The 25,364-nt window shown below is 46.0% G+C and overlaps 2 protein-coding genes across 8 annotated transcripts in view; both read left to right on the top strand.

Moving 5' to 3' along the window:
- Positions 1–10,624, top strand: part of ELP2 (elongator acetyltransferase complex subunit 2) — a 37,344-nt gene extending 26,720 nt beyond the window's left edge. For both annotated transcript variants that reach the window (XM_059707104.1, XM_059707105.1), the window contains 7 exons: positions 26–83; positions 1,397–1,469; positions 4,309–4,501; positions 5,933–6,054; positions 7,770–7,903; positions 8,670–8,783; positions 10,092–10,624. In XM_059707104.1, coding sequence (XP_059563087.1) covers positions 26–83; positions 1,397–1,469; positions 4,309–4,501; positions 5,933–6,054; positions 7,770–7,903; positions 8,670–8,783; positions 10,092–10,248 — 851 coding nt within the window. In that variant the 3' untranslated portion in view covers positions 10,249–10,624. The remainder of the gene's footprint in view (positions 1–25; positions 84–1,396; positions 1,470–4,308; positions 4,502–5,932; positions 6,055–7,769; positions 7,904–8,669; positions 8,784–10,091) is intronic.
- Positions 10,625–17,911: 7,287 nt separating this feature from the next.
- MOCOS (molybdenum cofactor sulfurase) overlaps positions 17,912–25,364 on the top strand; it is a 46,574-nt gene continuing 39,121 nt past the window's right edge. For 2 of the 6 annotated variants that reach the window (XM_059707114.1, XM_059707116.1), the window contains exons 1-2: positions 17,922–18,620; positions 23,442–23,531. In XM_059707114.1, the coding sequence (XP_059563097.1) occupies positions 18,473–18,620; positions 23,442–23,531 (238 nt within the window). In that variant the 5' untranslated portion in view covers positions 17,922–18,472. Of the gene's footprint in view, positions 18,621–23,441; positions 23,532–25,364 lie in introns of all 6 variants that reach the window. The other 4 variants (XM_059707117.1, XM_059707118.1, XM_059707113.1 and 1 more) reach the window with 4 other exon arrangements.

A 25,364-nucleotide genomic window follows, 5' to 3' on the forward strand; every position in this document is an offset into this window, starting at 1 on the left:
TTGCAGTGCTATAAATTTATTGTAGAACCTCCCACTGAGGATCAACTTTTGCAGAATACATTGTGGCCTGAAGTTCAAAAACTGTGAGTTAAACTGTTAGCAATTTGGTCTGATTCTGTCATAACTTGTGATTCCCACCCACCCCCAACTTGATTTTTCTCCTTTGTTTTCCTCTTACCTACATTTCCCTCCCCCCTGCTCAAAAGATTTTTTAGTGGCTTTCATAATAGGTGAGACTCAAACTTCACATAGATTTTTATATTACTATGTCTTTATTTACTAGGTTTGTTTATTGGTCTTAATTTATAATAACATATTTATGTATCTTCCATTAAAAAAAACACCTTTTAGATTTGTTATTCTGTTCATCTTTTTTTCCTTTGTTGGTTCCCCATCAAAACCTTTCCATGGGCCAAAACTGGTTTGGCTCAGTGGATAGAGCGTCGACCTGTGGACTGAAGGGTCCCAGGTTAGATTCCGGTCAAGGGCATGTATCTGGGTTGCGGGCATTGCCCCAGTGGGGGATGTGCAGGAGGCAGCTGATTGATGTTTCTCTCTCATTGATGTTTCTGGCTATCTCTCTCCCTTCCTCTCTGTAAAAAATCAATAAAATATATTTTAAAAAAAAACAAAAAACTTTCCATGGTTTATTATTTATTGTACTGGCTGGCTGGTGGTGAAAACTTGTGTTTTTTTATTTTTCTTAATCCTCACTTGAGGATATTTTTCCATTGATTTTTAGAGAGAGTGGAAGGGAGGGAGAGAGACACCAAGAGAGAAACATTGATGTGAGAGAGACACATCTATTGGTTGCCTCCCACCCGTGCCCCAACCAGGGCTGGAGATCAAGCCTGCAGCCTAGATACTTTCCCTTTATCGGAATCAAACCCGGGACCCTTCAGTCCGAGGGCCGACACTTTATCCACTGAGCCAAACATGCTAGGGCTTTCTTTTTTCTTTTTTTTTTTAAGTCCTCACCCGCGGACATGCTTAGAGAGAGATAGAAACATCAGTGTGAAAGAGATCATTGATTGGTCTCTTTCTATACAATCTATTGGGATCGAACCTACAACCTAAGTATGTGCCCTGACTGGGAATCAAACCTACAGCCTTTCAGTGTATGGGATGATGCTCAACCAGTTGAGCCAACTCTGGCCATCCAAACCTTGTATTTTAATCTTAATGTTTGAATAAGTTATATTACTTCTAGGACATTGGCATTTTTCTATAGTCTCTGTTTTCCCCCAAATGTTTGCCTGGGCAGAAATTTAATGTTCCTTAAAAGAACTGTATGTTAGCTAGAGAGGTTGATGTTATTCTTTTCACATTTTAAAACTTTTAGCATGAGGATATTTACTAATACAGGGGTCATGTATTTTCTCGTTTTAAATTTTAGATATGGACATGGTTACGAGTTGTTTTGTGTCGCTTGTAATAATTCAAAGACTCTGCTTGCCTCAGCTTGTAAGGTAGGGGATTTTACTTTTTTACTCTACTTGGTCACAGGTATTTGAGTCGTTAGATTGGTAGTATTTAGTCAGAACACTGTGAATGGCCCCTGGTGCCTGCTCTCTCTAAATCTTGCTCTCTCAGTCTCTTTTTCTTTCTGTTTCATCAAAAGCTTGCAAGTCTGTTTCAGCTGCCCATTTTTATTCCTAAATACTTGATTTGAACTGATTTATGTCCCTACTCAAAAATTCGTATCTTACTATGAGACCTAAAAATATGATACATTAAAAATAATCTGAATCCCAGAGATACGGGAATGAGAAGGTGAAACTAGAGGGAGGGCACTCCGTCTGATGGTTTCTCGAGGACACTCTTAGAAGGGACCTAAGTAAGTGGACCTCCTCCGCCCGAGTCCCGGTGAGGCTGGGTGGTGGCCTGCTCAGCTAGCCCCCCGCTTGTAGCTACAGAATAGTGCACTCCAGACATTTGCCTGGGAGACCGACCGATCTTGAACTCACTATTCGTAATCTATCCACGTGCTGTGGAGTGAAATAATGTTTATGGAGGATTGTCTGAAAGGCCTCACACCCACACATTCCTCTAACTTTTCGAAAATGTATTTACTTGTTTTAAGCATGATGATGAGAGCTGCCCATCTGGATGGCCCACTGTCCCTGCCTTTGCTGTGGCTTCTTGCCACTGGTTGGTATTGAGAGGCATCCTAAGAGATTGCTGTGCCCTCCTGCTCCACCCCCTTGCTTGCCCCCTCTGTGAAGGTGGTCCTAGCAGTACTTCTGTTACAGGGGCCTGTGGGAAGAATGCGGCTTAGTAGCAGGGATAGTTGTGCTGCTACTGAGCAGCTAATTTGTCTTTACCTTTGGGCACTGTCAGTCATAGATAATTATTCCCAGTGTCTTCATTTTCCTAAGAGTGTTTTTCACAGAGCAGAAGTTATATGATTTGGTGAAGTCTAACTTACCAATTTTTTCCATATTGGGTTGTGTTTTTTAACACACGTTTAGTGCTATAAATTTCCCTCTAAGCATTGTTTTTGAGGCATTCCGCAAATTTTAATGTGTTGTGTTTTCATTTTCATTCAATTAAAAATACTTTCTAATTTCCTTTGATTTCATCTTTGACCTATAGTTTATTTTGAAATCTAGTATTTAGTTTCCATATGCTGAGCTTTTCCCAGTTATCTTTCTGTTGATGATTTCTAATTTCATTTCATTGTGGTCAGAGAACAAATATGATTTAAATCTTAAACTTTAATCTTGGTAAGTTTCCGTTTTCCTTTTGGAAAGAATGGATTCTATTTCTGTTAGGTAGAGTGTTCTGAAAATATGAACTAGGTCAGATTGGTTGGTAGTATTGTTCAAGTATTTATCCTTTCAGTTTTATTGAGAATGGCATTTTGAGATCTCTGACTATAATTGTGCACTTGTCTTTTAATCCTTTCAATTCAGTCAGTTTTTACTTTATGTATTTTGAAACTGTTGTAAAAACATTTTGATTGTTAGATTTTTTTTGATTAATTGGCTCTCTTTAATTTCTGGTTATATATTATGCTCTGAAATCTACTTTGCTATTCATATTGTCAATCTAGCTTTCTTTTGAATTGTGTTTGAATTATATATCTTTTCTATCATTTTACTTTTAAGCTACCTATTTTCTTTTATTTCAAGTGGGTTTTTTGGGGGCAGCATATAGTTGAGTCTTGCTTTTTTTCCTCATCTTGATAATCTCATTTTAATAGGGATTTTATTAGATCATTTACATTTAATGTCATAATTTATATGGTTGGACTTAAATCTGTCATCTTACTATTTGTTTTCTACTTGATCCATCTATTTCTTGTTCCATTTTAGTTCCATTGGATTAATTGATACTTTTTATGATTTTACTTTATTTCTTCTGTTTGGTTAGTAGATATAACTTTTTGCTTTGTTATTTTATTGGTTTTACATTTTACAGTATACGTCTTTAACTTACCACATTACCTTGAAGTAATATTGCATTGTTTTATGTACTACTTAAGAACTTTACAGAAGTATACTTTTGTTTTCCCCTACTTTGTGGTATTGTCATTGTACATTGTACTTATTCACAGAAATTCCATAACATATTGTTATTTTTGTTTTGACCAGTTATCTTTTATAGAGATTTAAATAATAAAAAAATTCCCATCGGATATCATTTGCCTTATGCCTAAATGATATTCTTTAACATTCTTTGTAATGCAATTCTGCTAGTCATGAATTTTATTTTTTTAGGTTTTGTTTGAAAAAAGTAGATTTCTTCATTTTTGAATGTTATTTATGGTGGCTAAAGAATTGTTGGTTTTTCTTTTGTATATTAAAATGATGCTCCATTTTCTTCTGACTTGCGTTGTTTTTCACAAGTCCACTATAATTTGTCTTTGTTCCTCAGTAGTGGCTCTCCCCCTTCTTCCCCCAGCTGCAATTTCATATTTATTGCTGGCTTTAAACAGTTTAATTATTGTTGCTATAGTTTTCTTCATGTTTCTTGTGCTTGGGTTTTCTTGAACTTCTTGGATCTGTAGGTTTACTGTTTTAAGTATCTTTTCTTCTTACCCTTTTTGGGGATTCTAGTTAAACCTGTGTTTAACTGCTTAAAGTTGTCATGGAGTTTGATGATGTGCCGCCGCCCCCCGATTCATTTTGTCTCTCAGGGATGAGTGTTTCATGTTTCCAGATAGCTGGGTTTTGGAGTGCCATCGTTTTCATTTACTTTGTCTGGATTTTTAATTTTTCACACAAGAGAGTAAATCTGATCCCTGTTACTTCATGTTGACTAGAAATGAATGTCTTTAAACTATTTTTCATCTCTGTCCTACAGGCAGCTAAGAAAGAGCATGCAGCCATCATTCTTTGGAACACCTCATCTTGGAAACAGGTGCAGAATCTGATTTTCCACAGCCTGACTGTCACACAGATGGCCTTCTCACCTAATGACAAGTTCTTACTAGCTGTTTCCAGAGATCGGACCTGGTCACTATGGCGAAGGCAGGACACAATCTCACCTGACTTAGGTAAAAACAGTTTCTGATTGGGAAGATGAGTAGGAAGACAGTTCTACCCATTTTGTCCACCTTGAGCATCTGTTGGGTGAAGAAAAGAAAAAATAATAACAGGTGAAAGGCAGAGTCTCACTGTTGTGAAGTCTTTCAAAATTCTGTAATAACTGAAGCAGACTCGACCTTCCTTGAAAAAATTAAATGCAGGTGGCCTTTGGGTTGACTTCCTTGTGATTATGTAGTCAGGCTGGCATGTGTTCAGACATCTCAGTGAAGGAAACAAAAATCTGTATGGAGAAAATTTAGTTTATTAAATTTTGCAGATGGTTATAGAATGCCAGCATAAAACCAAATGGATGGCCTAGTCCAAGCTAGGGATTTATGGGATAGGAATAATGACGATACAGTTAAATATGAAACTTACAGGAACTTAGAAGGACCATTATCTTTACTCTTTCTTACCCACTCCTGTCACTGATCACTGGGAAGGGTGTTTTAGGCTTCCATCTGTGGATAACATGGCCCCTGGGCAAGATGTTAACACATCTACCTGCATTCTCTACTGAGCCTGACATAAATTGGAAAAAAAAAGAAAAGAAAGAAAAGCTTGTGTGCTTTCAGCAGTGGCCATTCCTCTTTCCTCAGTTTCTTTGGGTAAAATCTTGAGAGTGTTTAAATGTCTGTTGTTTACTCCTACTTTAAATTTTTCCATTGACACAGTCTGCATGCAGTTTGATCTTGTGATAGTTCTAGCCCCTTAGTTTCTTGTCTTTTAGAGACTATCAGGGACTGTGACACAGACTCAGCAGTACGTGTGAGAAAAGACTGGTTGCTCCTGCAAATAACTAGTGACTTCTAACATGCAACCTTTACTTTTTAAAAAGTTAAAGTGATAGCAGTAACATATCCATTAATTTTCTGTATCTTTATGGACTATGGATTAATAGATACCTTCTTTCCTCCTCATAAGCAGTTATATGTTTTAGGTTTAGTCCATATAAGGACTAGACGTTAGCTTACATTTAAATCCTACAAGGGAAAATATTTATTTTTAAGTTTGGGTTTTTAAATAATCACTTAAGGGTGCATTAATCTTTTTTCCATAGCTTAATATGCAAATCTGGCTACTTCCTGAATAAGGTTGAATTGCTTCAGGCTTCTTCCATAGGCATAAACTGGATGTTTAGCTAAGTGCCTGGAAGACATTTGTCATCAGTCACTAGAGAGCAACTAGTCAATATAACTCATTTCCTACTAGAAAAGTAACAGTATTCCCATAGCCTTCTGGTGAGGGGTCAGCTGCCTAGCTGTGGTCTGTTGCAAAAGTCAGCATTTGGAAATTGAATACTGAATTGCATGATGTACATGGCACTTAAACATAGCTTTTTAACAGGCAAAATACCAGTATTCTCTGCTTTGTGAGTAGTGCATGTGTGTTTCTTTCAGACCCAATTTTCAGTCTCTTTGCCTTCACCAACAAAGTCACTGCTGTGCACAGTAGAATTATTTGGTCTTGTGATTGGAGTCCTGACAGCAAGTTTTTCTTCACTGGAAGCCGAGACAAAAAGGTAATTTTTTTTAACTTAATAGTTTTCAAATGTAAATTAATATTGTTACAGGTATGCTTGGATAGAAACCACATAATCCTGACTTTCTGATACAACTTTTAAAAACCGATTTATATATTCCCTGTGTGTTTTTTATATACATATATAAAAAAGTATTTTCTGCCGAGACCGGTTTGGCTCAGTGGATGGAGCGTCGGCCTGCGGACTGAAGGGTCCCGGGTTCGATTCCGGTCGGGGGCATGTGCCTGGGTTGCGGGCACGTCCCCAGTGGGAGATGTGCAGGAGGCAGCTGGTCGATGTTTCTCTCTCATCGATGTTTCTGGCTCTCTGTCTCTCTCCCTTCCTCTCTGTGAAAAATCAATAAAATATATTTAAAAAAATAAAAAAATAAAAAAGTATTTTCTTGTTAAATGCTATATAGTACATTTCTCTGAAATCTCAAATATGAGAAGACCTTTCTGACACGGCCTGCATCAGGTGGCCCCTGTGGGAGAAAAGTAATAAATGAAGTGGATCAAAACTAAGAAAGTAGGAGAGCAGGAGCAGGGCAAGGGGCATATGGGGAAAAAGTTTCTACTTTTCTTTTTCATGTTTTTATGAATGAAATGTTTTCTATAACAAATGACTATTATCTTTTCATTCACTGGTGAGAGTGGTGTGTGTGTGTGTCCCAACATTTCTAGAAACCAAAGTAAGCTAGCTAGCAATGGGTTCTTGACCAGGACCCTCGCCCTTGTTCACCTGGCTCCTGGTCTTTCCTCTGTTTCGTACTCTTGAATTCCTTTTCCTGCGGTGCTTGCAGACCAGGGAGTGTTTCCTCTCCCTGCCCTCGCCAGTCCTAGTCATGGTACAAATTACTGAAGTTCAGGGCCAGAGTGGGCAGTGAGATGCTGACATGTCAACCCTGAAACGCTTTCTCTCAGACCTTCACTTCTGCTCACTCCTATTTAATTCTTCCCTGGCATTTATTTCCTGTGCTCTGCTAGCTGCCCAGGAAGCAGGGCTGTCCTGCCCTCCACAGTCATGCCCAGTAGCAGATGGCCAAGCTGTGGCTCTCAGGGATATGCCAGGGCTGAAACAGACAAGGAATCATCCACTGCACATGCTCAGAAATGCTCTTCCACTTGCTGGGGCAGAGCCTTCTACTTGTAATCTTGCTTTGATCCTGCATTTTACACTTATTATCCACTTTACTTCTCTCTCCCACTTCTTTTTGACCAATCACACCCCCTTCAGGTGTAAGCTTCCAGGGAAACCTTATGTCTTATGTAGGTTCTCCTCAAGGTTACCCCACAGCTGATGCCCTGAGCAGTGGGTGATGTAGAGGAAGAGCCAGGGACTTGATTGGTCTCTATACATTTTGTGGTAACTTCTTGGGCAAGTGTCTGAGCCCCTCAGTGAGGACATGATCAGTTGAATCTCGCTGGATCAGAACTCCTGAGTGTGAAGAGCATGCCAGACCACCCCCTGGCAGGGACAGTCCATCTTTGGGTGGCACATGTAGGTAATTGAGGTCTCAGCAACTGTGTCTGCTACGCTGTGGCTTCTCTGTGGTGCTTAAAGTGCTCCTCAGTTCTGTAACACACATATAAATGCTGAATTTTTTTGACTGCCAGAACAGCTATTTTGCATATCAATGTCATTGACACTTTCTGATGCATTGCTGGAAACCTTGCAAAGAGAATGCTTTACAGAGTCTGATGTGTTTGTGTTAGGTGGTTGTCTGGGGTGAATGCGACTCCAGTGATGATGCCATCGAGCACAGCATCGGCCCCTGCTCCTCCGTCCTGGACGTGGGTGGGTCTGTGACAGCCGTCAGCGTCTGCCCGGTGCTTAACCTGTCCCAACGGTTAGTCTCTGCCAGGGCTTCCTTGTATGTTTTCTTTAAGAAGATCACTTGGGCCCTAACCGGTTTGGCTCAGTGGATAGAGCGTTGGCCTGCGGACTTGAAAGGTCCCAGGTTCGATTCCGGTCAAGGGCATGTACCTGGGTTGCCAGCAACATCCCCAGTAGGGGGTGTGCAGGAGGCAGCTGATCGGTGTTTCTCATTGATGTTTCTAACTCTCTATCCCTCTCCCTTCCTCTCTGCAAAAAATCAGTAAAATATTTTTTAAAAAAAGAAGATCACTTGGTTTCAGTATGTAGCCCTCCTACACTCATGGGCTCTTAGCTTCTGAGCTGATATTTTTTTCATAATGTTTGTTTCTTATAAGAATTTTTAAATTGGTAGAACTTGCTGATATCCAAAGTGGTGAAAGGGAAGTTGGGAGTGTGGCTCAAAGGTTCTTATTTCACCAAATTCAGGACTGTGGTACTTTCTGTGTAATCAGTGTCTTCAGCAGAATGGGGGCCCCTGCAGCTGGCCAGGGAAACGTTGGTTCTTGGGTTTTGCCAGTGGAGGACAGTGGTAAAACTGTGGGCACCTTCGGTGGAGAGGAGACCCCTTGAGGGCACAGTACAGCAGGGCCCCATCTTCTGGGCTCATGGTTTTAAACAGACCTTCGTAGATGTGGGGTGGTTGGGAACACAGAGGAGCTACACTGAGGAGGGATGGTGGAGATAACAGAAATTCTTGCTAAATTAGTAACTGCCTTCCTTCCCTCCCTCAAAAACAGATACGTGGTTGCAGTAGGGTTAGAGTGTGGAAGGATTTGTTTATACACCTGGAAAAAGACTAACCAGGTTCCAGAAGTAAATGACTGGGCCCCCTGTGTGGAAACAAGCCAGAGGTATTTTCTTTCTATTTTTTGCTTCCATCAGACTAGATAGAAATCATGAAATCTTTGGTGGCACATTTTACACCATGTTTGCATGGAGGAGGACACAGATCTGTATTTGTAGTGCTTGCCACTAAGTGGTAACCCTCTGTTGTGTGGTTTATCTCTTGAAATTGATGTTTGTTAACTCTATTTTTAAGAATTCACTTAACCCAATTACTTGTTTGCATATTATCTTTACAGATTACACATTTAAAGCTAATCTCCAAATGACTTAACTGTTTTCAGTAATTAAATCCATCCTCACGCAAAGATGAGCTATCACTGATTGTACTCAAGTCATAGCCTGTATGACAGGAAACTGGAAGCAGTTCCTTTAGAAGGATTTCAGGAAGCATTGAGGCACAGCAGCACTGTGGAGATGTGTGTGACCTCCCAGAGGGGCCACTCGCAAAGGCTCAGTCATATGGTGGCATAGCTTCTGGTGTGCTGATTTTAAATGTCTCAGACTTCAAGATTAACCTGTAGTCCTACCTTTGAACCTGAGAGTGAACAGGTGACAAGGATTTCTTGGTATTTGAAAGTCTAATTGGTGTGCTCTGTCATTTTCACGTTTACTGCCTTAAAATATAAGTCTTTTACTTTATTTCTTCTTGATTTGGATGCCTAATTTGCAGGTTAAACTTACAGAGAATATTATATTTTCATAGAGATTTATTAATAATCTACGTTTGAGAGCATTGTAGGTCTGTCTGCCTTGGGAGTGGGGATGGGCATTAATATGAGCATCTTGCTCAAGGTCATGCACTTGAAGATCACATTAAAGACCAAGGTTCTTTCACTGGGCAGTTTATTAAATCATTTACTGTTCTTCCTTACCCAGCAGTAGATGTGTTAGTCAGAGTCCATCCATGTCATAGGGGTGTCAGAAGAATAAAATAATCTAGAATATGTTGCAAAGCTGGAATTCTTAAAGAAACACATTCAGTAAAGTTATCTGAAAGGCTGATCTTAACAGCCATGTCATGAATTTCACTGATCATTAAACAAAATTTGACGGAAAGTCATTATCTATTTCTTGCTCTTTTGGTGGTATCCTTGATTAGTCATTAAGTAAGAGATGTTTTCAAGGTTAGAATAAAATGACTAAAAAATTAGTGATGGTATTTTAAAACCTGTACATTGTGATTTTCAGGTTTTGATTTCATTTATGTTAATAGTAGGAGTATACTAGTTAAATTACATGTAGGTAAGCACCCAGTAAAATATTTTTTAGTCATACAATATATTGATTTAATGCTTTCTCTGTCTTTGTTTTAGCCAAAGCCATACACTTGCTATCAAAAAATTATGCTGGAAAAATTGTAATGGAAAAACTGAGGAGAAGGAAGCAGAAGGCCCTGAGTGGTTACATTTTGCAAGTTGTGGTGAAGATCATACTGTGAAGATATACAAAGTAAACAGAGGTGCACTGTAATGGACTTAATAACTACAAGCATATAATCATTAGTGTCTTAACATTTTTAAATCATGTAAATGGATAAGCTGTCTTCATAATTTCATTGAGTTTCATTTGTAAGTCCTATAGGAGTATATTAATTTGTATCACAGACCTTTTGAAATCTGATGAAAGCTTCAGACTCTATTCAAAATTATTTTATATACAGACACCCTCAGGACCTTGCCCATACCTTCCGGGATTCAGACCTGCATCCATATGTTTCAGATAAGAACTCTGTTCTTTCTTCATGACTGAACTTGCCTTTCTCTTTTCATATGCCCCTATTTGGGACATATCATTAATTATCTTCTTCAGAGGGAGGACATAGAAAATAAAAAAGAGATTAAAGCTAGATTACTCAGTTTTTAAAACAGTTTTTGTAAATAGACCACACAAAGTGTGGTCTTGACCCCTTTTTCCCAGTACACACCAACCATTCTAGGAATTTGGCAGGCCATTGAGAGTTTGAAGTGTAGCCAGCCATTTCTTTCATTGTTTAAAAGTAGATGGGTTCTTCTTTTAGGGTTTGACTTAAAGCAGAATATCTGAACATTTAATCTGATAGATGAAGGGGCTAAAAAGTCAAGTTCTGAATCATTTGATTTTATGTGAAATCACAAATGAGTCATGAGAGTAAAGGACGTCCCCAGGAAGAGTGAGTAGTGGGAGCAAAGGGAAGAAGGTGAGAGAAACAGAATGTTGGGTGTGCCAGCTGAGGTTTGGGAGGTGGGCATAGGAATTGGAAGTTGGGGTGAGAGATGTTAAGAGGGGGTATGATCCTTGGCCAGTGTTACTCAGTGGTTAAAGCCTTGGCCTGTGCACAAAGGGTCTTGGGTTTGATTCCCGGTCACAGGCACGTACCTTGGTTGCAGGTTCCTCAGCTCTGGTACGGGGCGCATGTGGGGCAGGAGGTGACCAGTCAATGTGTCTATTTCATGTAGATGTTTCTCTCTTTCCCCCCACCCCTTCCTTCTTCCTCCCCTCCCTTCCACTGTGTCTAAAAATCAATGGAAAAAATATCCTCGGATGAGGGTTTAAAAAAAAGAGGGAGTAGGAAGACTCAGGCGAGAGTGGAGGTTTGCCCTGATCTTCTTGGAACATGGAATCAAGGATATTTTTTTTTTTAATATATATTTTATTGATTTTTTACAGAGAGGAAGGGAGAGAGAGAGTTAGAAACATGGATGAGAGAGAAACATCGATCAGCTGCCTCCCGCACATCTCCCACTGGGGATGTGCCCGCAACCCAGGCACATGCCCTTGACTGGAATCGAACCTGGGACCCTTCAGTCCGCAGGCCGACGCTCTATCCACTGAGCCAAACCGGTTTCGGCAGGAATCAAGGATATTTTATTCCATTGGATATTTTGAAGGGGATATTAAAAAAAAATTTTTTTTTAAGAGAACAAATTTATTGCATCACAGTCCTATATCAAGGTATCAGAAGGGCCACCACCCTCTGAGACTCTGGGTAGAATTCTTTCTTCCTTGCATCTTCCTTCTCCTCTCTTGTGAATCTATTCTAGGTTTTTTGCTGTGTGGTTACTGGAGCTTATATAAAACTTCATCTAGATATAAAAGTCCATTTTACACTGACTACAACTTTGATTTTATACAATAACTTCCCTTTTACTCCCTCCCCTTTATGTTATTTTTTTTCTTCTGGAAATACACAGACATTTTTAATAGAAGCAAAATGGGGCAACGGCGTCATAGCCAACAGGGATTGAGCTCAGGCGAGGCAGGGCCGGTGCTGTGCCCGGGTCATGGAAGCCACAGCAGCCTGGCAGGACGGAGGGGGCAGGGGGGGGGGGGGGGGGCTGGCCGTGGGGGGCCTGCGAGGAGCCCAGGCTGCCAGCTTTAACCCTGGGGAGGAGTGGAGGATCTGGCCCAGCTGGTTCTGCGAAAACCTCAAGGGTGGGCACCTGGCAGCTCCAAGTGGCTCCTCAGCTTAATTACTTAATCACACCCCGTGAGTAATCAATCAACCCACGAGTATTTAATCATAGTCTGCGAGCCGGGTGCGAGCTAGAGGTGGTGGGCCGGGTGCAAGTGAATGACCTGTCAACCAGTTTTTATGACGCGCACTGACCACCAGGGGGCAGATGATCAATGCAGGAACTACCCCCTGGTGGTCAGTGCACTCCCACAGCGAGAGTGCTGCTCAGTGAGCTTACTGAGCGGCGGCGGGAGGCGCAATGGGGCCGGGATGTGTGGAGCAGCACAGGCTCCTCCCCAGCTGCCTGCCACTTCGTACACTACTACATCTCTCGGGGGATGTCGGACTGCGGATTTTGGTCCCATCTTTGCAGGCTGTCTGACATCCCCTTAGGGTTCCCAGATTGCGAGAAGGTGCAGGCCAGGCTGAGGGACCCCATCAGTGCATGAATGTGTGCACCGGGCCTCTAGCATTAAAATATTTTTCCATTGATTTTGAGAGAGTGGAAGGGAAGGAGAGAGACACAGAGATAAAAACATCAGAGAAACATCGATGTGAGAGAGAGACATCTATTGGTTGCCTCCTGTACACACACCGACCGGGGCCAGGGATCTAGCCTGCAACTAAGGTACATGCCCTTGACTGGAATTGAACCTGTGACCATTCAAGACCTCTGGCTGACACTCTGTCCACTGAGCCAAACCAGCTAGGGCAGATAAAATTTATTTATTTATTTATTTTTAAAAATATATTTTATTGATTTTTTACAGAGAAGAAGGGTGAGGGATAGAGAGTTAGAAACATCGATGAGAGAGAAACATTGATCAGCTGCCTCCTGCACGCCCCCTAGTGGGGATGTGCCCGCAACCAAGATACATGCCCTTGACCGGAATCGAACCTGGGACCTTTGAGTCCGCAGTCCAACACTCTATCCACTGAGCCAAACCGGTTCGGCAGATAAAATTTATTTTAATGACACATTTAACCCAATATATCCAAAATAGTATCATTTCATCATATCAATATAAAAGATTATTGATTATATTTTGTACAATATAAAGTGAATCTTACACTTAGGGCTCATCTCAGTTCTGACTAGCCACTTTTCAAGTGCTCAGTGGGTACCCATATTTGCAGTTCCAGACAATTGGGTCTGTATTTACTTGTTTCTCTCTTGCGCGTGTGCGCGCGTGTGTGTGTTTGTGTGTGTGTGTGCATGTGTAGTGAGTATCTGAGCTTCCCACCCTCAGAAGGCAGGACTCCCTGAACTGCTGTTTCCCTGCTTATCAGCTGAAGGAGCTGAGCCTCTCACCCCACTGGCACTCGGGGAGTTGTTCAGATCCCATGCATGCTGGAGTTCACAGCAGATTCAGTCCATCAGAGCCCTTTCCAGCATAGAGTTCAACCCCTGAAGTTGCCCTGAGAGCAGACCTAGTCTTGGAGAACTGAATCCATGGCTGGTTATTGTTTGTTAGTTGAGCTTGTAGACAGTTTCCCCAAGTTGTCCTGAAGCATCTTCCTCAGTAATCCTCTGTGTCAGCAGTCGCCAACCTTTCGGACCTCACAAACCACCAGTTGGCGACACTGCTCTGGGTAATCAGTTCAGTAAGCATTCAGAGGACTTGCTGCACACGGGGGCAGCCTGTGTTGTAATTTTACACACACAGGCTGTAATCTGCCGAAGGAGCACCCTTTGAACTTGTGGTAGTCATTTGAAATGTGAAAACAAAAAGGTAGTCTTGGAAGTTTGCTCTGGACAAGCCTAGGACTATTTCAGAATCTCCAGCCTGCCCTTCCCTGTTGTCCCACTATCTCATTTCATGGCTTGGTGCACAGCACAAAGTTCAGGTTGACGCCAAGTGCCAGCTTAAGCAGTTGCGGTCTCCTAACCTATATAGCTTTCCTAGACACGGGAGAGGTGACTAGGCTGTTCCAAGTACATGCTTACCCTGGACAGCAAGGGGCCAAATCACTGTCTTCCCAGGGAAGCTAGTTACTGATTCCAAAGGAAAGCTAGTTACTGATTCCAAAGGGAAGATGTGGGAATTAGAGGGAGACGGCAAACTTAGGAGTGAAATAAAAGGGCAGAATCCCTCTCTTTAAAATTGGAAATCCTACACATAGAAAATCCTGGGTTGTCTAAGAGGAATGCACTGCCTTCTACCCACTTTTTTACAACCTGAGCATCCTGAACTAATCATAGTGGGCAGGAGAAAACCACAGATCTGATGTAGCAAGAGTCATGAGATGACTGTTGTGGAGCTGGAGGCAGGGTGGGTTCCGTTAGGGCCCCATGGCAGCTCTACATTGGGTGTTTTTCCAAAGCAAAATCGGGCAGGCACCCCACGAAAGCCCACTATCCAAGCCCACGAAAGCCTAAACCCCTGGGCGTCGGATTTGCTTTCTTGTTCTCTACAGCCTCTAGCACGGTGCCTTGTCAAATATTTGGCGAATTCAAGGGTAAGTTTGACAACATAGGTGGCTGGCTGGCGGAGGAAGCATTGTCCAGTGTAATCCACCAGTCAGTAAACAGGGTATTGTCAGATCCTTTTCCTGTCTTGGTGGCATAAAGAGCTAGAGGGCAAAGAGCAGGAGGGAGTCAACCCAAAAGGGACCAGGAAGTGGGGTGGCCTTCCCCTGAAGAACACAGGGAGGTGCCAGTCCCCAGAAAAGCGGCCTCAGGAAGATCCTTGCTCCGGGTCCACCCCTCCCCTGCGGTCTGCCTCCTAGGGGTGGGGTTTTGTTGTTTTGAACATGATGGGCTTAGATATAATGGAGCCTTGTTCCCAACCATGTCATGGTTCTGAGCCGCCCTTTTAGCTTCTATCCACAGGAAGGCCTCCAGTCATTTGGGAGGAGTTTCCTGGGCTTCTGATCTTTCTCTCCACTGGTCTCCAGTCAGTGCACCAGAGCTTGGACTCTGCAGGCTTTGGGGAGAAACCTGCTCTGTTGCTTCTCACTGATTCTGGCTGTGCAGGCCGCTTCTGGTTCCTCAGGGGCCCAGTACCCAGTTAGCAGGTTCTCGCTGAGAGGGAGGTATGCACGTCACTCTAGCAGGAAGTACTAGATTAATTTCATTATCCAACCAAATCAGCCTCCTCTGACCCCCCCACCCCACCCCATCCCAATTACTTGGTAGGAAACTTGATCCATCATAATTGCGGCCCCCAGCTACCTCCATGGTCACGAGGCCTGGGAGTGTAAGCCAGTGGGAAAACCTCTACCATTCCTCACCACGCAAGACTTGGCAATTATAATAGACTTCCTTCCCCCATCAAAATAACACCTCATACCACCTAACTTCAGCCTTAGTTGCTTCCAAGGCACTTTCCTGTGGCTCCTCCCACCTCGTACCTTCTCACCAACCAGTGGCTAGAGGCCAGGACCCCTTAAAAGTCGCTATCCCCAGGGCTCTGCCCTCTCCCTGAACACTCCCCAGCTCCTGCGATGACCCCTCCCATAAGTTGTGTCTCCAGCCCTGGACAGTGCCCTTCCTGAACTCTGGGCCCAAATCTGCACTTAGACATCCTAGACTGAGTTTCACTTTGTCTGTCTATGCCTGAGCCCCTGCTCCCTGCATCCACCCAGTCACCCTGAGCCAGTCTTCCCTCCATCCCCTTTGGTCTCTGAATTCTATCACTGCTGGGCCTCTGTTCAGGCCCTCATTGCTCCTAACCAGGACTTGTGCCCAGTCTCTGCAGGACAGTGCCTCCTGTATCCTCCCACACCCATGCTCCTGCTCAGTGCTGCCAGGGGGTCAGACACAGTGCTGACCTGCAGGACTGCTGGTGTCTTCCTGCACTGCAGTCTGACTGCTCATCCTCACGCCTCATCCCCACACAACCACAGTCTGTGCTTCAGCTGCATTGAACTTCCTGCTTCTGGGATTTTCTGAGCCTTTTCTACCTCCAGGCCTTTGCACATGAGTGCTGCCCTCCCTCCCTCACCTCCTCTTCCAGGACCCTCTGGGGTCCCCAGTGGGGAGGCTTTCACCGCTTCAGCCCCACCTTTGCTGAAGGCCCTTCTCCAGCACTCTGCAGCGTGGAAGGGTGATCTGACTGCCTGCCCATCTCCTTCATGTCCTCCTCAGGCCAAGAGGCTACCTAGTGGACTGCTGTCTTCCCAGCGGAAGCAGCTACCCAGGGAATGCTGAGTGAAGGCCCCTGACAAAGCCTGTTTCATCTTAAGTGATTCAAGGCTGGACAGTTGCCAGAAGTTATAGCTGGTTTCCCTGTGCACACTTCTCCCCACCCCATCCACCCTGGTCATTGCCATTAGACCAGTGGTTCTCAACCTTTACAGTTCCTCATGTTGTGGTGACCCCCAATTTCATTGTTAGAAATTGAACATAATTAAAGCATAGTGATTAATCACAAAAACTATGTAATTAAATATATATATTTTATTGATTTTTTTACAGAGAGGAAGGGAGAGGGATAGAGAGAAACATCAATGAGAGAGAAACATCAATGAGCTGCCTCCTGCACACCCCCTACTGGGGATGTGCCCGAAACCAAGGTACATGCCCTTGACCGGAATCGGACCTGGGGCCCTTCAGTCCATAGGCCGACACTCTATCCACTGAGCCAAAGTGGTTAGGGCAACAATATGTAATTACATATGTGTTTTCTGATGGTCTTAGGCAACCCCTGTGAAAGGGTCGTTCGACCTCCAAAGGGGTCGCGACCCACAGGTTGAGAACTGCTGCATTAGACAGTTCTGCCAAATCATCTTGCTTAAAAATCTTCAGAATAAAATTCCAGGCCCTTAGCCTGGCTTAAAGCCTTTCGAACCCTGCCCCCAAACCTGCCCCACCTTCTTCCTCCACCGCAGAGTGATGCTGCTGGGAGGAGCTCCCCCCCCCCCACCACCACCACTCTGCATTTTCTTCTGTGTGCCGTCAGCAAGTTATTCTTTCTCATTTACCTGCTTATTTAATTGCTGAATCAGTAGTACAGGTAAGAGTGCCGTTCCTGGTACACAGGGACAGCTCCATAACAGCTTTTCTTATCGTTGCCGGAAGTCATTTACTACAGGAGGAAGTGCAGTGGATAGGGGCCAAGCTGGCATGAGAACCCAAAGTTCTTGCTGGAAGTATCACCAGGAGGTATCAGAAAAGGGTGGCATGGGCATCACACGGACCCCAACCGGGGATGGAACCCGCAACCCGGGTACATGCCTTGACTGGGAATGGTGCCGGCGACCCTTCTGACCCACCCGAGCCGCACCGGCCAGGGCATCTCTGCGCTTTTATCCAGGCAGCGCACACCGTTTGTCCTGGACATGGGCACCCTCCCCATCTTGTCCCACCGCGGTGTTTCCAGAGTCAGTGGTCTACTCCTGGGCCCCCACATCCGGTTCCCCGGCCCTGCCCACATCTGAACCCCTTACTTAGGACCCCAGCACGTTGCCCCGCTCCCCCCACGTGGCTCCACACCGTGCACCTCACCAGGGCCCCCAGGACTTGGTCCCCTTTCACTCCACTCCCCGATAGGCCCCCTACTTCACACCTGGGCTCTATTTCGGGCAGCTGACCGCCCGCCCGAGCCCTGCCCCACACTTGCCGCAATCGTGTCCCGGGACCAGTCGCTCCGCTCCGGGGCATCCCGGACATAGGCGCGAGGTGCGGAAAGGGAAAGGCGCTCTCGTCCAGGTCTCCTCCTGGCTACCGGGTTAGGACTTATTTACCAACCTCGTGCATCTCCAATCTTACCCCCGCCTGCCTTTGCTCAGCCGCATTCTCAGAACGGCGAGCACACGTTCCTCCGGGGAGCGCCACCCGGGAAGTCCCTGCAAACGCCCTGCACCGCACACCGGATCCCGCCGCGGGGAGCGACGGTCCCGGGAGCCGTGAGGAGCTCGGACCCGGGGCAGTCCGCGGGGAGGGTTGCGAGGATGCCGAGCAGAAAATGCAATCTGCTGCTTCTTTCTCCGGCCTCCCCGTGGTGCAGACAAGGAGAACTTAGTACTCCGGGTCTGGGCAGCTCCGTGCTCTGTGGGGACGCTCTTCTAAGCGACAACAGAAACGGGCACTCTCTCCCCGGCCCCAGGTGGGAAAAGGCAGGAAAGAAGTGAAACTTAGTGAGTCAGCGCGGCTCAGGCCAGCCCGGCCCGTCCCAGACGCGCCGCCCATCGCCGGGACCCGGGGCCAGTGCGGGGCGGAGGCGTGGAGGCGCGGCCCGGGCGCGACGGGCGGAGTCCTCGTGGGTCGGCTCTCCCCGGACCCGGCCGCCGGCACAGCGCGGCGGGCAGGCCTGGGCCATGGCCGACGGGGCGGCGCAGCCGGGGGCCGAGCTGCTGGCCTTCGAGCGATTCCGGGAGGCGAGCGCGCAGCCCCTCGCCTACGGCTACGGCCACGGCCCGCGCGGCCTGCGGGAGCTGCGGGCGCGAGAGTTCGGGCGCCTGGCAGGTGAGGCCGCGGGGCACCTGCGCGGGGCTGGCTGGCGGGAGGGGGACGCGGCTTCTAAGGAGTTTTCTGCTCCAGGTGGCAGCGCGTTGCCTAGTTTGGGGCGCATTTTGAATGGAAAGATTTGGAGGGACGTGCCCACGCGTCTGCTGCGTGGACACGGCTCCCTGAGGTCCCATCTGCAGCCCCGGGACTTCTTGCTGCTCTTGCTCCTTAGACTTTACAGGGGTATCGGGCCAACCTAGACCCTTTCCACCGGTCCCCACCCTCCGCGAACAGGGCTCAGGGTTCTGCCGTCGAGGCTGCCGACTCTAAAGGTCCAGCTGGAAGCGGGGCTGCAAAACGCAGGAATGGCCAGTGGCCGCGGCTGTCGGATGCTCCCCGGGCAGCGGAGCGCCGCGTGGGCGGTCAGGGCGCCTGGAAGACCGAGGCTGAGGCCGCTGGGCAGGGCCCCCCGCCCCAAAGCTGCGTTCCTGTCCGCTGAGATAGCTCACAGGCAGCTTTTATTTTCGAAACCTCCTTTTTCTCATTTTTGAACAACGCCTCTGCCCCCCAGCTCGCTGCGGGGCTGGAAGAATGAGCAAACTGTAAACGTTGAGCGCTGGGTACAAGGCGAGCCTGGAAATCGGACACGAGGTCGGGGTGCCTTTGAGTTCAGAAAGGTGGAACAGGCTGGGTAAGTGTGAAATCCACCCCGAGCCGGCCCTGCGGCGGTTCCCAGCGCATTACTGCAAGGCGGGCGCCCCCGCCTCGCCCCGCCCCGCCCCGCCCCGCAGGGTAGGACTGACCCTCTTGCTAGAGACCTTTGAGGGGCTTCCAGGAGCCCTGAGCAGGGCTGGTCCTCAGGTTCAGGTTCAGTGGCAGGTCGAGGTGCCGGCACCCGGATTTGGGGTGTACTTGTTGCTTTGGTGAACATTTGGTGACTGCGCCTCCCTGTGGCAGGACACCAACCACGATTTACATTTCATTAATCGGGTAGCTGATTCCAGCTCTTTGGGTTATTTGCTGAGGTTTCAGTTAGTGACTCTTTTCCCCCCCGTTGGGGGCTTTGAGGGGTGTGGCCTGCTTTTTGCGTGTCCCAGCCTGTAGTTAAGGGGGGAGGCTCGGGCGGAAGGCGGGCCTTCTGCTCCACTCCCCATTGAGAGCAGCACATTCACCTGCGGGAGACAGACAGCCCTTGTCCCTCTGCTTCCACCTCCTATCCCTGAGCGTTTTAATTATAGAAATCTACCCACTGAAATAGACTGGAACACTGAACACCCACAGGTGCGGCGGGAGGGAGGGAGGAAGGGAGGGAGGTTTCCCTTCCATTTGAAGCAAGTCCCAAAGGCTGTAGCAATTCAGTCAGCAATTATTTTAGCACCTTATTCTCCTCCAGCTCTGACCCACCCTCCTCCCCCCCGCCCCTCCCCCAAAGTAAAGCTGTGTTCTCTAGGCACCTCCTTGTTTCACTCTTGTCCTTTAGGGACCAGCACCTCCCCCTTCAAATTCATAATTTGGATGTGACAGCCAGGATTTCAGGCTGGGCTTCAGAGCCCCTTTAACATCTCCTGCACACATGCTCCTACCCTTACTGTGGGGTTACCTCTGGATAAACCCATCACAAATTGAAAATATCATAAGTGGAAAATGCATCGAATACACCTACCGAGCGCCAAAGCTTAGCCTAGCCTACCTTGAAGGTGCTCTGAACACTTGCATTAACCCACAGTGGGGCATCAGTTGTTCACCCTCGCGATGGCATGCTGACTGGGAGGCATGGCTCGCTACCACTGTTGAATATCACTAGAGAAGATCGTACTGCCTATCAATAGACCAGGAGAAGGTCAAAATTCAAAGTATGGTTTCTGCTGACTGTGTATCGCTTTCATGCCATCATAAAGTGAAAAACAATTGTTAGGCCAAATCATCCTAAATTGGGGACTGTCTGCACGTGTGGTAGCGTTGTGTGCATCCTTATGTATTTATCTGTTTATCTACTCAGTGCAAGTTCCCAGCATTTTCTCTACATTATGATTGAAGTAGGCTTTTGTGGACTAAACTCACCCCTCCCATCACTAGGAGTTTTGGAACATTTCCACTCCCCCTCCCCCCCTTATAGGGCTGAGGAAAATCAAACAAACACAACAAGCCAAAATAATATAACTTTTACGTCCTCTTCCTTCCCCATCACCCCATAGATTTTCTGCAGGCTTGAGAATTGGTCTGGCTAAGTGGTAGTTCTGGATAATTAAATGCTTAACCTTCAAGTCTGAAATAGTTTGCCTAATCAATAGGATGGGAATTTCTTTGTCTTGGTGAAGGGAGCATATTCAATATGCAGACATAGTTCAAGTGATTCTTGAAGCTTCAGGGTGCCGATGGCCACAACTGATGGAACTGAGAGCTGAAGGAGCACGACCCAGAAGAGACACTGGAATTTCCTTTCTCGAAGACCTAATGCCAGTTGGTTTGGGGTAATTTGCCTTCTTCTAAGAACAGCTGAACTCTGTGGCATGTGTGCCAGGCACTGGACGGGGCCCTGTCACACACCAACTTATTTAACTTTCATCCCATTTGCAGGTGAAGGAGTAGGGACCCAGAATGGCTAGCAGGATTCGATGAAGGTTGGTTGACTCGGATTGTTAGCCACCGTGCTGGCTGGCCTCCTAAGAGCAGATCTCTAGCTGATTTAGATCTCCAGTTAGTTTTGCAACATGAGGTTCTGGACCAAAGGCCAGGGCAGCCTTCTCCCAGAAGGCTTTCTGGCCCTGCAGAAGTCTGTGGGCAAAGCGGTGCTGCCTCAGCAGCCCCTCAGGGCTTACAGTGTCCCGGGCTTCACACGAGCATCTTCCCCAGTGCCTGGGTGGATGGAAGCCTTTCTTTCGGTGTGTAATTTTGTATAACTGCATCTTCCGTTAAAGAGAATGTTACTTTAACAATAATTTTCTGGACTAGATAATGCATTTACATGATAACAACATGCAATAAACGAGGACTAAAAGGAAATGTAATTAACCAGATAAAGGCCTTCTATAAACAAATAAGCAGAGCTAACATCATACTTAATGGTGAAAAACTGAAAGCATTACCCCTAAGGTCAGGAACAGGACAAGGGTGTCTGTTCTCACCACTTGTATTCGACATTGCACCAGAGGTTCTAGCCAGGATAGTTAGGCAAGAAAATGAATGGATCTATTTACAGTGTATATTCTTGAAAATGTGTTTCTTTTTTTATTGTTTTATTGCTTAAAGTATTACAAAGAGTACCCCCGCCCTTGACAATCCCCTGGCCTTCCCTACCCCCCAGTGTCTTATGTCCATTGGTTATGCTTATATGCATGCATACAAGTCCTTCGGTTGATCTCTTACCCCCTCCCTTCCTGCCCCCCAACCCTCCCTGGTCTTCCCGCTGTAGTTTGACTGTTTGTTCGAGGCAGCTCTGCCTCTGTATCTATTTTTGTTCATAAGTTTATAATGGTCTTTATTATCCATAAATGAGTGAGATTTGAAAATGTGTTTCAGAGTTTGTTCCGCATCAGTACTTTTAAAGTACCAGATGGGTGTACAATAATCCTTTATTTTAAATACATGGCGATGAACATTTAAGTCATTTCTGACCTTTCTCTATAGCAGACAATGCTGCATTGACAAAGATCAGAACGGAATATCCTCACAGACAGCCCATTTCATAAAAGCATGGTTATTTATGAGATAGAATAATTGATAGGTCAGAGAATTTGCATTTTAAAGTATTACCAATATTGCCAAATTGCTGTCCATAAAGAAGTTGTACCACCCTAGCTGGTTTGCTCAGTGGATAGAGCTGTTGGCCTGTGGACTGAAGGGTCCCGGGTTCAATTCTGGTCCAGGGCACATGCCTGGGTTGTGGGCTCAATCCCCAGTAGGGGGCGTGCAGGAGGCAGCCTATAGATGATTCACTCTCATCACTGATGTTTCTCTCTCTCTCTCTCCCTCTCCCTTCCTCCCTGAAATCAATAAAAATATATTTTAAAGAAAAGAAGTTGTACCAATTTGCCTTCCTACCAGCCATGTACCAGCTGGCCTGTTTTCCTACACCTTCACCCATGCAGTGAGTTATCCAACCTTTTGATCTTGACCATCTGATGGTAAACCTCTTAATTTGCCTTTCTCTGTTTGTGAGAGGCCGGAAAGATCATGTAAATTACTATTGTTCTCTGACGAGCTGGAAGCTTTAGAGCAGCGGTTCTCAACCTGTGGGTCACGATCCCTTTGGCGGTCGAACGACCCTTTCACAGGGCATGACTAAGACCATCCTGCATATCAGAAATTGACATTACGATTCATAACAGTAGCAACATTACAGTTATGAAGTAGCAACGAAAATAATTTTATGATTGGGTCACAACATGAGGAACTGTATTTAAAGGGCCGGAAGGTTGAGAACCACTGCTTTAGAGAGATGTAGAATTCACCACAGAAAGCAGAATCAGGTCTCCAGGCCAAGGAAGCTGCACAGAAACGCAGAAGAGGGTGTGAGTCAGAAGGTGAACTAGCTTTAGGGTCATTAACCAGAGCCATCTGTTGGGCTCCTCCTTTGTGTGAGAAACTCCCAGGTTCCTAAGAACAGGTTAGTCAGGAAGACGTCAGGACTCATTAACTATTGAAAGTGCAGTTCTTCCATTGCTCACGTCTGCACTTGGATTTAGAAGCACATCGAGAGGCTGGGAGAGAGGAGTGGCCTGATGTTATGCCCAAACGCATGCCATGGGCACTGCTCACGCTCACACAAACCAGATCTAGGTGCAGGGAGTGGAAAACCTCTGAAAAATAACCACAGCTTTATTCTGTGCTTTCTCTCAGGAACTGTCTACCTTGACCACGCAGGAGCCACGCTGTTCCCCGAGAGCCAGCTCAGGAGCTTCACTCGTGATCTCCTGGAGAACGTTTATGGTAAAGAAGGACACACCATCACTGATTCTTGCATTGGGCGTTAGCCAACTACATTCAGCGGATAGGCCTCTGCTTAATAAATGTTGGGTTAATAGACTGGGACTGAGCCGGGACCCAGAGCTGAATAAGCAGGCAAACACATGTTATTCCTTACAACACGTGTGCTGCCAGGATGGGGTAACTGGCTCAGGGGCATGTGTGTTACTTCCAGAGGAAAGGCACAGGGGCACAAGGTGTTGTATTTGGTGGTGGGATGGCCTCTGGGACTGGCACTGTCCACAGAGAGGGACAACAGGGGGAACATGCATGCATTCACTCACTCCATAAATATTTGTCAGCCACTCTGGTGTCGGGGGCATGGTGCAAACGGGCACAAAGTAACCAGTCCCTGCCTTCATGGACTCTGGTCTAGTTAGGGCTAGACCTCAAGTCAGTGATCCCCAAGTAAATGTAAATTGCCAACGCTGTGAAGGGCTGTGAACCGAAGGCCTCTGGGCCATGGGGTCTGGATCTGCAGAGTGACAGCAGGTGGGCAGTGCGAGCCGCAGGGAAATTTCCTCAGGAGCGGGCTCGATGCTGGAGGATGAGCAGGAATTCCCTCGGAAGAGTCAGGAGAAGGGCAAAGGAAACAAATGAGCCAGGACCCTGCTGTGGTTTCAGGAACCAGCTCAGGAACTCAGAGGGAGGCATGAATGGAAAGGTAGGTAGGTACCTTATAGGTACTCTGTAGAGCTTGAACTTTATTCTAGAAACGATGGCCAGTCACTGAAAGCATTGATCAGCAGCACAATGTGATCAGGAGATAACTTTGGAAAGCGGTGTTGAAATAACAGTAGTAGCAGGTGTAACCATGGTAATGATAATAGCAATAAATGATAATAAATAACCTGTACTGAGCACTCACTGTGCTTCAGGTACTGTTCCAAATGCTTCATCTGTATTATCTCTCCATCCTCAGGGCAAGCTCAGGTACAGGTTCTGTTATCTCTCCTGCTGTCCGAGGGAGGAAACTGCCCGGGGAGGCAGGTCATTACTCTGAGGCCACATTGTCAGGAAGTGCTGGGGTTGGGGCAGTCAGGGCAGCTGCGTTTCTAGGCAGCTTGGCTCCCTGGAGTTAATGAACAGAACTGGGCTGGCCACCTGTTGGGAAACTTGTAGAAGAGGTTCTCGTATTGGCTGACTTCCAGTTCCAAAGGCTCTTCCTAGATCCTGTCTTGTTTGTTTTACTTGCTTTGTTTGTTTAGCAGGTTTTTTTAAAAAAATTTTTTATTTTTTTATTGATTTCAGAGAGGAAGGGAGAGGAAGAGAGAGAGAAACATCAATGATGAGAGAGAATCATTGATTGCCTGCCTCCTGCACGCCTCACGATGGAGATCTAGCCCACAACTTGGGCATGTGCCCTGACTGAGAATTGAACTATGACCTCCTAGTTCATAGGTCTACGCTCATCCACTGAGCCATGCCGACTGGGCCAGATTTCTTGAGTTATATTTTATATCCATAAAATTCACATATTTCAAGTGTACAATTCAATGATTTTTAGTCTCACTATAAATCATTTAGAATATTTTCATTCCCCCAATAAAATCTCCGATGCCCATTCACAGTTGATCTCTGTTGCTCCCCAACCCCTCAACCTGCCCCCCTCATCCCCTCACTCTCACCCCAAGCCACCAGTGATCTACTGCTTTCTGTATCTCTATATAGTCACCTTTGCTGGACATCTATATATATAAAAGGTTAATATGCAAAGTGTCCCCTCCGGAGTTTGATCGGAGTTCGATCACTTGCTATGACGTGTGCTGACCACCAGGGGGTGGCACAGAACGAAGG

Source organism: Myotis daubentonii, chromosome 8 (assembly GCF_963259705.1).
Source record: "Myotis daubentonii chromosome 8, mMyoDau2.1, whole genome shotgun sequence".
NCBI lineage: Eukaryota > Metazoa > Chordata > Mammalia > Chiroptera > Vespertilionidae > Myotis > Myotis daubentonii.